The sequence below is a fragment of the Solanum verrucosum genome, unplaced genomic scaffold (genome assembly GCF_900185275.1).
Source record: "Solanum verrucosum unplaced genomic scaffold, falcon-dt-bn FXZP01000277.1, whole genome shotgun sequence".
In the NCBI taxonomy this organism is placed as follows: domain Eukaryota; kingdom Viridiplantae; phylum Streptophyta; class Magnoliopsida; order Solanales; family Solanaceae; genus Solanum; species Solanum verrucosum.
The window spans coordinates 2,506,565-2,523,123 of NW_026019945.1; the positions used below are offsets into that span (position 1 = coordinate 2,506,565).

The 16,559-nt window shown below is 31.7% G+C and overlaps 3 protein-coding genes across 3 annotated transcripts in view; 2 read left to right on the forward strand and 1 right to left on the reverse strand.

Moving 5' to 3' along the window:
- The window catches only part of LOC125809428 (uncharacterized), a 36,240-nt gene that overhangs the window by 17,031 nt on the left and 2,650 nt on the right, over positions 1-16,559 (forward strand). The gene's annotated exons all lie outside the window — the stretch shown is intronic.
- On the forward strand, positions 8,676-12,136 carry LOC125809423 (vesicle-associated protein 4-1-like). Its single transcript, XM_049489064.1, has 7 exons — positions 8,676-9,128; positions 9,279-9,349; positions 10,023-10,104; positions 10,195-10,313; positions 11,454-11,531; positions 11,615-11,734; positions 11,826-12,136. The coding sequence occupies exons 1-7, from the start codon at positions 8,876-8,878 to the stop codon at positions 11,883-11,885; spliced, it is 783 nt and encodes a 260-aa protein (XP_049345021.1). The 5' UTR covers positions 8,676-8,875; the 3' UTR covers positions 11,886-12,136.
- LOC125809404 (uncharacterized) lies at positions 12,989-15,334 on the reverse strand. Its single transcript, XM_049489054.1, has 2 exons — positions 14,692-15,334; positions 12,989-13,509 (listed from the first exon to the last, which is right to left on the reverse strand). Exons 1-2 carry the CDS (start codon positions 15,157-15,159, stop codon positions 13,150-13,152), a joined length of 828 nt encoding a protein of 275 aa, XP_049345011.1. The 5' UTR covers positions 15,160-15,334; the 3' UTR covers positions 12,989-13,149.

Sequence of the window (16,559 nt, forward strand, 5' to 3'; positions counted from 1 at the left end):
CTTTACTTACCTTAATATCCACTTATCCCTACTTATTTCAAAAATCCCTTATTTTACATATGTATCCTGCATGTATCCCGTGCACAATGTTATGTATCCCGCTATGTGGAATATATCAAACGTTATGTATCCCGTGCACAACACTATGTATCCCGCATATATTCCGTGCACAACACTATGTATCCAGTTATGTGGAATGTATCAAACCTAATGTATCCCGTGCACAACGCTATGCATCCCGCTATGTGAAATGTATCAAACCTAATGTATCCCGTGCACAACGCTATGTATCCCGCAAACATCATTTTTAAGGGATTTTTGGTAAATAGAAAACTAGAAGGGATAAGATGTTATTTAGTACTTATAATATGTGGTTCCTATAATTTATACTAAAAATTATAGACAAACTCGAAATAGTGTCAAAAGTGAAAATGACCCGGTGAACAACCCGAGTCCAAAATCCATGGGCCTATTTAACTAGGAAACTGACTTCAAAAGAAAAAGAAGAAAATATTTCCGCGTGCACAGCTGCCGTAGTTTGTTTTCCTAGCTAACAACACAAGTTTCGCTAGTTTAAAATTTAGTTACGTAATTCAAATTTTAGTTTTCGAAATTGTTTTTTGATCATATTTACTTTGTTGGATACATGTATCTCAGACGCATACCCAGCTGCCATAGTTTGTTTCTTTGCTAACAACACAATTTCATTAGTTTAGAATTTACGTTACGCATCTATTCTTTTTATTTTTAAAATTATTTTTGTATCATATTTACTTTATCAAATATACATGTACCTCATATCTCAGCCACGTGAACAACTACCGTAGTTTGTTTTTTTTGCTAACAACGCAAATTTCATTAATTTAGGATTTAACTACATGTCTTTTCTTTAGTTTTTGAAATTATCTTTTGTATCATATGTACTTTGTCATATACATTTATTTCATATATATATATATATATACTAGTAAAGAAAGCCCGGGCGCTGCCCGGACCCAACATTAATAAAGTTATATTATTACTCTCTCTGTCCCATATTAGATGAGAATCTTACTAAAAAAAAAAATTCATATTATTTGAGCACTTATTAAATTAGGATAGAATTAATTAATTCTTTTCCATTTTACCCTACAATTAATATGACCATCCCTATATTGTATGTGTATTTTTTGTAACTCATTTCAATGTGCATTGATATAAACAAAGGGTAAAATGGTGAAGTCTTCCAATGTATTAATGATTTCTTAATTACCGTGTAAAGTTGGAAGTACCCATCTAATATGGGACGGAGAGAGTATAGTTTATGTATTGTTATAAAATTAGTAAAGATTGTTACAATATATTTTGCTCATAAGTGAGCTAATATAAAAACTTATTTGTCATTTGTCTTTTTAATTTCAATTTCAAATAGCAAATAAATGTACCGATAAGATTGAGGGTAGAAATGAAACATATCTTTCTAAATTTAAGTAAAAATAAACAGAGTAGAAGTAACATTAGGGTTATCGATAGGATGATTCATTCGGTTATTTTTAAAAAAATTATATCATTCAATTTTTCGGCTATTTTATAATGTATAACCAAAATTAAAATTTTAAAATCATCCCAATCCTAATTTATGTGACACAAGCAGTACAAAAATTAGTCTTTTTTTTGTTGTCTTGTAGATATTTTAAGTTATTATTTATTGTAAATTATAGTACTTTTTATTAAAGTTTTTAATAACATATGTTACTTTTTATGTTTGAGAGTTAAACCAACTTTTTTTTATATGTCTTTTAATTTTATATGTGTTTTGTCCTTTTCCATTTTCAAAAACTAATACTCTGTCCATTTCATTTTATATGTCATTTCTTTTTATAAATATATTGGTTATTCCCTCTTCTTATGTCATATATTATGAAATTTGAGAAGTTATTGAAATTTTTATATGATTCTAAAAATATTTTAAATTGTTAGCTATTGTGATTTCTAGTACCTTTTTTTTTACAGAATTTTGAAAATAATATTTATTACTCTCTTTGTTCTAATTTATGTGGCACATGCAAAATTTCAAATATTAACCATTTTTTATATGTCTCTTTACTATATTAAGTTGTTAATTATTGTATTTTATAGTACATTTTGAACTTAATTTTTAAAGAATATATGTTATTTTCCATGTCCCAATTTATGTGGCATTAATTGATAGTTTTGTTGGAGTGGAGAGAATTTTTTTGTTAATTATTGTAATTTATAGTTTCTTTTTCGTCAATTTGAAACAATATATGTTCTTAATTGATAGATTTTTTGGAGCCGACAATTTTTTTTGTTAATTATTGTAATTTATAGTTTCTTTTTCGTCAATTTCAAACAATATATGTTTATCATATAATCCATTTTATGTGGTAGCAATAGAATTTAGAGAGTCAATTAAATTTTTTATATAACTTTTAAATATTTAAGCTATTAATTATTGTAATGTATAGTATTACTTATATTATTTTTGAATATAAATGTTACCTTTTTTATCCTAATTTATATGGCATTGATAGAATTGAAAGTGTCAAATAATTGTTAATTATTGTAATATGATATGTAGTACTTTTTATGTAGTTTTTACTATTTTTAAGCATACTAAGTATAGTATTACTTATATTATTTTTAAATATATTTAAATCTACTACTTATATATATATTTTTTAGTAGATAAGTGTGAATGTGAGGGTATTTTTAAATACCCAAAATACCCTCACTTTCACACTTATCTAGTACTTATATTATACATTATATAGTAATTTTTTTTTAGTAGATAAGTGTGAATGTGAGGGTATTTTTAAATACCCAAAATACCCTCACATTCACACTTATGTTCAACCCTCTCCTTTTTTTTTGGTGCCACGTGTCGAAAGAGGAGTGAATTTATTCACTCTTCTTATATAGTAATATATGGATCAAATTAGATATACTTTGTTTCAGATACACTATGTTCAAACGTAATTCACATGTATTTTAGATACACTAGTTCTCTCTACATCTAATTTGAAATTTGAAAAAATGGTGTATTGACTTGAAATTTGAAGGAATAATATATCTGATTTGAAATCTGATATGAAATTATGAATTAATGAGATAATATGTAATATTTCAAACCTTAGAGTAGATTAGTTTTTATGGTAGGGCTATTTTGTGCAATTAGATAAAACCGTACTCAATTACCACACTAATTAATTCCTTTTACTTAATTATGCAGGTAAATTAAAAACTGTGGATGTTTTCCAAAACAATAGGCAAATCCGCCAGTAGTTTCATATTTTCATTTTCTTTCCCTCTGTTTTCCAGACTCTTCCTCCATTTTATATATATACATACACACAATTAACATCAAATTCATTCTCAAATCAATCAACAAAAACACAGAGATTTTTTAATTTTCCGGAAAAAAAAATGAATGCAGCAGCAGCAAAGGGATCGGCATGGATCGTAGCAGCAAGTATTGGAGCAGTAGAAGCATTGAAAGATCAAGGATTTGCCAGATGGAATTACGCTTTAAGATCGATTCATCACTATGCCAAAACTAATTTAATTGCTTCTAATAATACCTCGGCTCGGAGATTCTCGACGGCTCCGGCGGTCGTCTCCGGCGAGAAGTTGAGGAAAACGGAAGAGAAGTTGAGTAAAGTTATAGATCTGAACTGTTGGGGTCCAAGTACTGTCAGATTTTAGTGTTGTTTACTTAAATTTATTATATGATCTATTAGTGAAAAGAGTAATGTTATACTCCCATTTAACCAAAGTTTGAATGGAGAATTTTGAAAATTTATTCTCAGCGAGTGTTTATATTAAGTATATTTGAATATTTATTGTAACAAACACAGTTTATCACTCAATCATAGTATAGTAAAATATGAACTTTCAATTTAATTAGTAATACTATGAGACGTTGTTTGAAGTTAATTTAAGTAAAAAATTTACTATTAGCAATAGCAAAAATAATGTTGTGCTCAAATTACAATTAAGATATCAGGTCTGCTAGATCCTTTTAGATTTACAGGTCGATTATTGTACTTGAGCACTCTATTGATTCCGATAGAATAGGTGAAAAATCACTCTGAATTTAATTTAGGCTACAACTTTGTTCAATGCACAATTTTTTTGTGAAATAGTGTAGTCGACCCATGGGAAAGGGTAGGTGCTTAGGGAAAATAGCATACTCTTTTCCATGGGTCGACTACACTATTTTAAAAGATTTTTTGAAATAGCGTAGTCGACCTTTGCAATTTATAGTGATTTTAATATAGATTTTGAATATCTAAATTTTTTGTTTAAAATATTAAATTAATGTAGTCTAATTAATTTTGAAAATTAATCAAATTGACTTTCGAAAAATGCAACATGACAAATAAAAGTGGACAGAGAGTACTTGTCATTTTATAAAATCAATGCAAAAATTATAATACTATTCCTATTATACCCTTGATAGTTAATTAGTCTTAAAAATAGATATTTGATCAGCCTAGGAAAGTTAATAAATAATTAATATTCATTGTAATTACTTCATACATTGATTAATTACTCTCATTATTGCATTACTCTATAAAATCTTATTTTGAAAAAAAAATCTCAACAAATAAATTAAAAATAAAAGATGACTTTATTTATCATTTATTAAAAAGTTAACTTCAAATAAATATTAAACAAAGGTAGAATGGTAAACTTGATTTCTTAAGAGCAACTTTCACATATAGCAAATACAAAATTCATATTTGTATGCTATAACAAAGTTTGCATAATTGCGCTCCATAGCAAACATATATATGTATAATTCGCTATACATATACAAAATAAATAATTGTATAATTCGTTATACATATACAAAGAGGGCAGTTGTATAATTCGCTTTACATATACAAAAGGAAGAAGTTGTATACAAAAGATCAATTGTATAATCTGTGTATGTATAAAACGAGAAAGAGAGAAAGGCAAAAGAAAACTGGGCAGAGAAATATTTGTATTGTATAATTATAAGTGTATAGGACGAAGATATATGTAATTGCATGTGTATATACAATTTTCTCTCGCTTTATACAAACAGAAGCGCAATTTATACATTTCGTTTATGTTTGTATAAGCGAGAGAGGCGAGGGTGGCGAGCGAGACTTGGGAGAGTGGCGAGCGAGATCTGGGAGAGGGGAGAGAGGGGAACGAAAATATATGTATATATACAATTTCCTCTCGCTTTATACAAACACAAACACATTTTATACATTTGTGTTTGTATAAAAATGAGAGAGGCGAGCGAGACTACCACCAAACGAGAGTGGCGAGCGAGATTTCACCAGGGAGAGTGGCGAAAATAGCAATAGTTTGCTATAGGATACAATTAAATCAAAGTATATTTATAGCATTTAATTTGAATTAATAGTTTGCCATTATATACAATTTTTCTATTTCTTAATGCAAGTAAAATATAAAAATATAACATATAAAAAGAAACGGAGGGATTAACAAATAAACAAAGAAGTCCATTTTCCTTTTTCAATTCCCTAAAGTTTGGAGTATAATTTTTTTTTTAATGTCTTTTTTTAAAGTGGTTTACGTGACTTTCAATTTTTGTACTGATGCTAGAGTATAATCTCTGATTTTAAAATTCACCTTAGACGGTGGGAAGGGATATGTATATCATAATAGATTGAGATAATAAATAAATGAGTTATTAATTCGTTTAAAGGAGAATAATAAATTTGAATTTGTACAGAAAAATCTCACAGTAGAGATGAAATTTGTAATCGTACTGAAAAGTTCACATTAAAAGTAGAACATTTTAAAATAAAGATGATTTCATATTGAGAGGATTCAAATCCGAGAAATAACAGATGGAGGGAGTATAATGTTGAGGGAATGAGTCAAAATCATCTGAAAAGTGTTGTTTAATTACCTAATTAATTCCTACCATCCAACTAACCTACACCAACAACACATAGCCGACAAATGTAAATGTCTCTATAACTCATCCACCTTCCTCTTTAATTATCCACCAATTATTTTGCTAACAATTATTACTCCCCCTTTAAATTCCTTCACTACAAAATCCATAAAATTGGCCTTCATATTTTGTGTATAATAAGTTTCGATATAATAGATCTGAACTCAGTGATTCGTTTTTTTTTTTTTGAATTTTACACATAATGAAAGTTTAGTATATTAAAATTAAAAAGAATCGAAGAATTTATACTGAAAGTTTGATTAATTGAAAATCACGAGTATTTAAAGTCAAAATCAAAGTTGAAAAAAGTATATTTAATAGAAAAGTAATTAGGAAATTTGACACTTAATGTTCATTGATAAGATTACTGACAAATTAGGTACGCGTGATCATTAGAGTTATTAATTTGTCATTGCCTAACAGCCAGATGCCGTGCCATTTCACATTCGCTGTCTACTCATGTTATTGTCCCTCTATCTATATATGCGATCTTGTCTGAGTTTATCGAAAATAACGTTCTCTTTGTGTTTATGAGATAATGATAAGAATTGCATATATATTATTATTTTTTAACTTTTATTTGTGAAATTACACTAGATATATATTATTGTTATTGTTGTCTAACTTAATACTTGAGAATTTTTTTCTAGAATCTTTTAAAAATTATTCGATATATATCGTTATGAGGTTACATTATATATTTACTTATAATTTATTAAATATTTCGATTAGAAATATCCAATTGACTATCATTTATTATACGTGATACATGTTGCTCTATCACTGGTCATTGTATAAATGTATATCAATTTTAGTGATACGTACATGTGTTTATTACTACTATGTCTTGTTGTAAGAAAAAGATTGAACTCTTATTCATTAAATTAAATGTTTTTATTGATGTGAATCAAATAAATTTCATATTGAAAACAAAAACGATGTGTATAATTATCTAAAAGCAACAGAACTAATTAAGTAGTGTATTATTTTTCTATGAGCACTTAGGATTTTAGAATATTGGATTAAAAATAGAATCTTATGGCTATCTAAAATGGAAACAAAGTCCAAAAAATACAAGAAACTTTGAAAAGAACTTGGAGTACTGTTAAAATATATGAAGTGTAGAAGAGAAGTCAACAATTTTTGAATTAAGTAGTTGAAATATGAAGATTTTACTATTACTCCTTTAAGTTGGAAACTTTTATATTACACTTTTTTTTCATGCCAAAAGGTGAAGAGGAATGTGTGAAATTAAATTCTCTTTCAAACATGCACATGCATTGATTTTGTCCCAATTTTTAGATGATTTTTATATCTACTATAGACTATAGACAATGACATGAGTCTAATTAACAAATGGAACTTGAAATTTACTTAATCTAAACTTAGCTTGTGAGATGAAAATTGTCTAAAATTCATATAAAAAAGAGTAATTTTATTTTATCTCATTCTTAAATAGATGTAGATGTAGAGATTCAACATTGTTGTTGTATGCCCTCACGTCCGGACTTGTCAATTAGTGTGTAAATGTGTTATATGACTATTCAACATCGGATAAATAAAGAATTGAGGTCAGTCTAGCTTAGCTTTAATATTATGATAACAAAATGAAATTTAGACTTAACTTCAAAATTAACTCATAAAGTGAAGATTGTTCCAAATCATACAAGGAGAACATCATATACAATCAAGGACTCAACATCGTGCATGTCTAAACCGACTAACTTGAAGCCTAATTTATAATATGATATGAGGATTCTATGTCAAGCTCAGATTTTACAACTCCATAATGATGTACATAAATATAAGTAATTAATCACCTAAAAGATAGTTAAATTCAATTAACTAAGTGCATAGAATGTTACTGCTATAATTTTGCAAGATTGACCATTTTTATCAACTAATTAATGGTGTATAAGGGAGTGAAAACAAAAAGAAAATGCACTTAAAACTGTGATTTGAAGTCCGACAACGCGCTTATTTCTGTGCACTTTCCTCTTCGATCAACTGCAAATATTTTTAAGCATCTTGATGGGATGAATAATATATTTTTATCTTTAAATAAAAATACTGATTTTAAATTTTAAATATTGAAAAAATTATGGTAGAAAATGTTCTCTTTTTAAATAAATTTTATATTTTGCCAATTCAAATTGATCAAACTCGAATAGAAAATTTTATATTAACGATAATAACATACTCATTATAATTATATATATAAATAGAGTTTAAAAAATACGATAAACTTACTCTTATTCTTATTTTTATGAAATTAAAAGACTGAATTAGATACTTGTCTCAAAAGACAGATTTGTAAAACAAAATTGCATAATGATAGTACAACAAAATAACAAAGATATCAAACAAATCAAGCCATAAGTAACATTAATATGCAATAAAGAATAAGAGCCTATCCCATTACTAATATCTTACTAGCCTCTTCTACTTTAATCATTGACTTTCAAAGATTTCTATCTAGAATTATGTATTTAGTAAAATCTGTCAAATTTTGTCTAATTACTTCCTCTTTTTTTTTTTTTAACATAACTTATTTTTTCAACTTTTTATTATCTCTCACACTTACGTTTATATGTCCAAACTATTTTAACGCGTTGCACTTATTTTATCTACTCTTAAATTACAATTACAATTATTTTTAAAAAAAAATACAGCTATATATATGTCCAAATCATTTTAAGCTTTCGGTGGTCTTTATCAGCCGCTGAATCGACGAATTACAGAAAGAAAACAATTTCCCGAAGACTTGTTTCTGACCTTCAAAACATATTGTCAACGTCGTGAAAGAGTTTGCTCACTAAGGACAATTACAAGCTGCCCTAATTTTTAATACCGGAAAATTGCAACTTGTCGTCGGAAAACTCGACTAGATTCCGGCCAAAACTCCGTCCTATGGCCATCGCCGACCACCACAAGTCACATAACTCCGACGGAAAGCTCTGGAAGCTTTGTCCTCTCTGGCAATCAGGAACTTCTTCTTCTTCGTCGTCTACACAGAATCTTCACTCTCAGAATCACAGTCACCAAAACGGCGTCGGATCTAACAGCTCTCGTGCTTCTACGTCAGTTAGCTCCGTTGCTAGATCACTGCTTCCGGCTCGACGTAGGCTTCGGCTCGATCCAGCTAACAGTCTCTACTTCCCTTGTACGTCCGTTTACCTCGCCGTTGACTAAATTGACCTTTTTTAGTCAACAATTTCCGGTTTTTTAGGTCTTATAATTTTTCGTGTTGAAAACTGGAGGAATTGTGCTCTGCTTTTACCTGTTAAATTTTATATTGATTTTTTTTTTCCAGATGAACCGGGAAAGCAGGTGAAGAGTGCTGTAAAGATTAAGAACACTAGCAAATCTTATGTTGCATTTAAGGTAATCTTTCCGTGTTAATTATGATCTCAGAAAACTCACTTTCTTTGTGGAAGAAAATTGGAAAACTTTTGAGCTAGTAACTATTAGTTGAGTGACTATATGAGAAATCAACTATGATAATTTGTGCTAGTTAGGTCTGTAGTTTTCAGAAATCTCTTTAAATCTATGCGGCCTGCCAAGTGTTTGCATCTATCAGAAGAAAAAGGCATTGAGTAGGGGCTAACTGTCATTTATTTCCTAATGATTTTACCATTTCTGGATCTTCTGGATGGTTCATGATTTGAACCAATAGCATCTACTTTCAAATCGTTCCCGTTTACTCTTTATTGTAGCTAATTCAATCCCTACATAAAATGAGTTTGTTTTATGCTTTTAGGGTCGAAAAGACTAAACCAATAGAAGTTAGCTAATGAAAGCAAAATGAAGTTCATTGAGGTTGTCTTGGGTCTTATATTCACAATGCATCGTGTAAGATTCTTCAAGTAAAAATATTTGTACTGGTGTTTCTGTAAATAATATAGCGGACCTCTTCTAGTTTGAGATTGAAGTATAGAGCATAGTAGTAGTAGTAGTTGTTGTGATATGGAGGTTTTGTTTATGATTGTCACACAATATAACTGGTGGTGTAAGTTTCTGATATTTCCTTTTCATGATTTTTCTTTCTGCATTTTAGTTTCAAACTACTGCACCAAAGAGCTGCTACATGCGACCTCCCGGAGGCGTTCTCGAACCCGGTGAAAGTGTTATTGCCACTGGTAATTGGTTTTCCTACGTTTTCTTGTTTCCACTATTCCTTTTTTTGTTAAAATATCAACTTAGATTTGGATTGTGTGTCTAAACGACAGTCTTCAAGTTTGTGGAGCACCCTGAGAACAACGAAAAGCCTGTGGACCAAAAGAGCAAAGTTAAGTTCAAGATCATGAGCTTGAAGGTAAAAGAAGGAGTAGATTACGTACCTGAGTTGGTGAGTAACTGAACTTCCTAGGTCTTTCTAAAAGAGGCAATTTTATGGATTTGCAGCATCTTTTGACCACAAAGAAAGTTAGGCTATCATGCTTCTTCAGCTTTATACTTATCATTTGAGCAACACATCAATTTTCTTGCTGATGATTTCATGCACTTTAACAAAACATATTGAAGGGTAAAGGTGTTGCTGACTTGTCAGGATTCTGGACAACTTTTTTTTTGGGTCCTTTTTTGTTCTGAAAGTCACGAGTTCATTATTTGTCTATTCAGGATAGACCCTGTCCTATCCACCTGAACATATTTATGAAAATTAGCTAGGATTATAATTTTTACTGCTTATATGAACAGAGCATTTTGTGATAAGATGTGGGTAAATGAGGAGCTCTATCATAGGTTTGGCATTATTTGAAATTACATCTTTTCTGCATGCTCCTGTCTATATCCACCTTTGCTATGTGTGATATAGAAGAAGCACTTTCCAGTAAGCTCTGACTAGGAATGTATATTTTAGCTGATTCCCGTCCATTTTGAAGTAGCATCAAACATTAGGTAAGTTGCTGTTGGTATGTTCAGAGAAAAGTATTATTGAATTTTACAGAGATGTATTATCTTAAAATCTACTTTACATGTAGATGCTTCTTCTTTCATTCACAAACTGGATTTTATGACAATATTTTTCTATATTGTATATATCAGTTAAGGGTATCCTGTAAAAGTAGCATAGACTTTGAATAGGGGAAGCTGTTGAGATCAGGTGTTTTTTACAATGTAGCCGTGACCAGTTGCTTTTGACTGCAACCTCCATGTTTGAAATGATCTGTCTCTTTTTTAATCTAGGAGCATCAAGTGTCATACATAACCCATTTCTTCTTGTCCTGTCTTCGACAAAGTCAGGATTACAAAAGATTCTTTTCTTTCATCATCATTCTGTATTCCTTAGAGGAAGTCTTGGTGTAAACATACAGAAAGTGATTGGGTACATGTGCTCCCAAAACAAAATGTGTGAGCCTTGTGCCTCTGTCGTCATTGTGTGTGAAATCTGACGTGTAACTAAAGAATATAAGTCTATAGCGTGACTCAAAGTTTGTTGTCAATAAATCCAATAGTGTTATAACCCTTTTGGTTCATGTCGATGCAGTTTGAAGAACAGAAGGATCAAGTGACTATTGAACGTATCCTACGGGTGGTGTTCTTGGACCCAGAACGACCTTCTCCAGTAAGAATTAAACATGCTGCTGTTTATCTGCTTGTTCATTTTACTCCGAGTTCTTCTCCAACTAAATAACATGATTGATTAAGGTACTGGAAAAACTAAAACGTCAGTTGGCTGAAGCCGAGGCAGCATTAGAATCTCGCAAGAAACCTCCAGTTGAAACTGGGCCTAAAGTTGTAGGAGAAGGTCTAGTAATAGATGAATGGGTAAGGCTATCTATCTCTGCATATAAAAGCATGTATCTTTCCAAGTTTGATTCCTCTTAACAATGTGTGTCTGCTTGCTATTGTTCAATAGAAGGAACGAAGGGAGAAGTATCTCGCTCGGCAGCAGGTTGAGGCTGTTGATTCAGTGTAAAGCAACTAGTGAATTTTAATGCAAGTTCCTTCTTTTGCCATAATTGAAATGTCAAGCCACATCCATCCATTTTCTGCTTTAATTCTTTCGAAGGATGGTGGAAAACGGTCAGTGTGGTCCGTCTTGTAAAGAAAAATAATCAGTGGGAGGTTTAGTTTCTTCTTCATGGAGTAAAAGCTTGTTATGTAATTGCTTTGGTTGTATTCTTGTAGATATTGCATTACTTTTTTCTGAAAACCTATTCTTTTGAATACTGCTCGTGTAGCCACAATGTTCTGAGTTCCACAAAGGGAGACAGAAACTAAAATAATTCGTATTATGGTAGATAGTGGAAATTGGAATTATCTATGGGTGTCTCGTGCTAGGGAATTGAAGTAACGCATACAGGATTGTAATTCACTGACATGCATTTTTACCTCATTAACTTAAAAGAGTAAACAAAACAAATTTTACTGGTTTACGGGTTAATTAAGTGACTTTATTTTAGTGTCCAAAATAAACTTATGTATCACATTTACTTTATTAGATCATGTATTTTGGATACTTATGATTTAAATTAGGTGTAATTTGTTTCAAATACACTATATCCAAGTGTTGGGATATACTAACTCTTTCGCTCGGCTCTCTCCCTATGTATCTGGTCTTAAAGATGCATGTATTTTTAGTGTGATTCATATGTATTTGAGATGCAATGATTCTCTGGCTCGCTTCTCTCTCTATGTATTTTTATTTCAGAATGTATTTGGTATCATAGATACATGCATGTATACATATGCATTTGACTTGTAATATGAAGAAATGGTGTATCTAACTTGAAATTTTGTACAAAATTGTTAATTATTTCAAACTACAGAGTGAATTAGTATTTACAGCAAGAATGCTTGTGTAATTAGATTGTTCCTACTTAACTTGGACAAATCATAGTAAATTTATATGATTTGGTGAAAACTAAAAAAAAATGTTGGGAAAAGCATTTACACTAAAATATCTCTTGCCGCATTTTCTAATAATCCAATTACATAGTACAAGGAAGGAATCACTATGTCAAGCCGTTTATAAAAAAAAGCAAATGAATGAACAGTAAGAAGAAGAAAAGGATGAAGAATCTAACATGAACAGTCTCACACAACCTATATACACAAGGAACAAGCTGGTAAATAGAATGTTTTGCAGATTTGATTTCAATCAGATACGCGCACTACAAGCAATCCAACCTATAACCAGCACATCAAGAGTTTCAATCAGTGATATATCATCGAAGAATTCAGAGATTTTCCGGCAATTTAAAGTTTTGTGATCCACATATTTGATGAGAGCCAGTTTCCACAAAGAGCGTTACGCCACATTTGCTGCTATTGAAGCCATCCCAAAGAGAGAAGTTGACAGTTCCTGAGATTGTCTTCTTTGCAGTAATATCCTTTACAGAGCAAAGCTTCTCCAGCCTCCTGACAACATAGTCATTCGCAAGCATTTTTCCTTTGTTCTCTCCTGCAGCGATATCAGTGACCAGACCACCTTCGTACAGAGCAATCATCACGTTGGCACCATCATTGTCCACCTTACTCCTCAGAGATCCTAATAGAGATACTTGCAACGACTCTGGTGTTGGCCTCTCGAATGTCGCCTGTAATGTTTTTTTCACAGCACAGACCAGATACAACCATTAGTTCATACTGAATCCAGTATTTTTGATACAGAATTGAGAAAACAACTAAAGTTTCAGCAAATACTGAATTCTCGACTCATAGTTTCCAAAGTACACTGAGTTCAGTTTAAGAAACTATACTAATCCCAAGTTCCCAACAAAAGCAGAAGAGTGTTGACCTGAATTTTACCAATTCAAGAAGTAAAGAATCAGAATAACGTGCTGAGGTCAAAATATAGCTAACATCTTCTTGATTCTGGTATGAAGTGGGATAACATGAACCTTTTTCAGATCCAAATGATCAAATCTCGAATTCCACATATTAGCTTCTCATTGGCTTTACACCACATATTAGCTTATTATTTCCAGTACATTGTAACCTGGTGCAAGATCACGAGGAATTGATCAATCACGCATTAATTGAAATCTGCTATACCATTTCTCTGTATCCATTTTGATTGTTTGGATGAGATGGAATAACCAAAAGAAATCGGTAACGTAAAACATGATTTGTATTTGAAGAGAACCAAAATGCCCATTTTAGCTTCTCATTTCCAGTGATCAGTATATTGCAACTTGGTGCAACCATAAGTGATCACGAGGAATCAAATCAATCAATCCCACATTAACTGAAATCGACTATATGAATTCTCAGTACCCATTTTGATCAAAAGGAATAACCAAGACAAATTGGTTTAAATTGCATTTGAAGATAATAAGCTCATGTAAATCCAGGAGAAATCTCAGTAGCTCAGTTGGTTTGCTGCCTGAACTTTCAACTTGTTGGCAGTGGTTCGATTTCCTGCTTTGTAATCCCCTCACCCATTTCCCCATCCCCTACCCCGTTCGAAGACCAAACACCATTCATTCAAGTCTTTCTGGTACTCATGAATACTCTTTTTTTTTGGTTTCACACTCGGTGTCAGTTACCCCACTTCATACCTCGACTAATCCGGATCCGTGACGCATAAGGCTATGAAACAGGGGAACACTCCTTACCAGATTTTTTTCATTTACTAAGTTCGAACCCGAAACCTTTGATTAATCACAATTGCTTCAATCATGCATATGATTCAATTAATTCATCAAACAGAAAGATTTTGTAACCATAAATTCAATCAAATAGTGCATTATTATGATCAATTTGCAACAATAACAAACCTGGAAGGAAGGAGCAGCAAATCTGGGAGCAGAATTGATGCAAGAGAAAACAGCATCTTGTTCATTCCCAACACATTGAGCTCGTCCCTGAACCACAATTTGAGGCGTAAACATGGTATCTAGATTTAAGGCCTCAACATACGCTTTTTGTTTAACCGTCCATAAACTCGACCCAAATGGATCCTTCCAACCCATATAATCCCAATAATCCACATGATAAGCCAACAAAATCACCGGCATTTCTAGGTTAAAATCGCCTCTCCCAATCCTCGAAAACAATAGCTCCGCTTCAGGCGAGGTGGCGCAGCCTTGCGATGAGAATAACTCCACCACCACTGGCCCGCACCGTTTTTGCTCCTCCGCCGTTAAATCCGCCGTCGCACTGTCGTTATTCTTTGAGCTGAGATCTTTCGAAGAAGATTGAGAAGAACCGCCTTTGCCGAAGCAGGTGAAGAGACGGCGCCCCATTTTCCGACGAGTCGTCTCAAACCTGGTGATTCGTTAAAGCTTTAATGGAGAAAATTGTAATGGAATATATTTATCAAAAATTAAACAATGTTTTTATGGGGTTTTCGAACTGAAGAAAAAAAAATGAGAAATGAAAATGGAAAGCTTAGAATAGTAAAAATACGAAGAGATGGTGGAGAGGAAAAGGTGGCGAAGCAAGTGCCTTTCAATATATTCATAGTACCTTTATTACAACAAGACCCACCCCCTAGCTCCTTTCCTTTTTTGTTTTTCTCGCTCGACTGGATTTCAGGATAAGTGTACGGATATTTGATTTTAGAATTATTATCTAAGTTATATTTTGTAGTTTTAACGTATGTAATTGGATGAAATTTGTATGCGCATTATTATTTTTATATTTTCATTTGTAAAATTACATAATAAAGTATGTTGTTTTGTCTCAATTTCAATCATCTTTATTATCAGAACGTTAATAATTTTAACTTACCATTCAAGCATTTTACTTGAATTTATACACATTATGTCAAAAGCTATAACTAATAGTAAAATCATAATTTTATTTTTTAATTAAATCCACCAAGCAAGTGTCGTGTTCTATCATGATTTTGATTTGAACCATTCTAGCCCTCATAGACCTTGCAATACGTAGAATGTTGACACTATTCAACACGTATAACTGAAATCACAGAAATATTTTTTTGTTTGGTTTCTCTCTTGGTGTTCGATAACCACATTGGAGCCTGACTAAATCCAGATTTGCGTCGTGAAGTCCCACATTGGGGGTAAAGCGCTCCCTAACAAAAGCGACTCCGTATCCAAAAAGGCTCAAACTCGAAACCTCTTGATTAAGGATAAAGAAGTATTTACCAACCCTTATCGGCCAAATCACAGAAATATTTGAACTCTTAACGAAATGGCATGTAATCTCTTCAATCAGGGGAAGGAAGGTGGAATGTCGTTACCGACACGAAGTAGGAGTCGGTGACACGTTATTTGGTAGGTTGAGTTGGATTTTGTCAGACGTTCCATCTGCCCACTTAATAAAAAGTGCGATGCCTTCACATGTAATCTCTTCAATAAACAATTAGGAGGAGAACTATATGTTATAATAAATATTATACGGGTTTTCCGGATAAAAAATAAAAAATCGTCACCTAATTATTTATCGATAGATTTTGTACTGAAAAAATTACATGTCACATAATTAGATCTGTTTACTACGTTCTTTTTCTGTTTGTGGATGACGAATCTTGGTAGGTATGTAGCTGAGGACAAGTTGGAAGCCCATGTGGCTGTTGGCATAGCCACAAAATTTACATACAAAAAGATTGGTTATTGAAGATGTTACCAGCAAACAACATGGATTGTGGTGCACTGGTGAAAGTGTTTCACCTTTGATC

Coding starts and splice junctions, on each gene's coding strand:
- LOC125809423 (XM_049489064.1), top strand. CDS start 8,876: ATGGCCATCGCCGACCACCACAAGTCACATAACTCCGACGGAAAGCTC. Junction 11,532..11,614: donor ACCCAGAACGACCTTCTCCA/GTAAGAATTAAA, acceptor TGATTGATTAAG/GTACTGGAAAAACTAAAACG. Junction 11,735..11,825: donor GTCTAGTAATAGATGAATGG/GTAAGGCTATCT, acceptor ATTGTTCAATAG/AAGGAACGAAGGGAGAAGTA.
- LOC125809404 (XM_049489054.1), bottom strand. CDS start 15,159: ATGGGGCGCCGTCTCTTCACCTGCTTCGGCAAAGGCGGTTCTTCTCAA. Junction 13,510..14,691: donor TTGCTGCTCCTTCCTTCCAG/GTTTGTTATTGT, acceptor AAAACATTACAG/GCGACATTCGAGAGGCCAAC.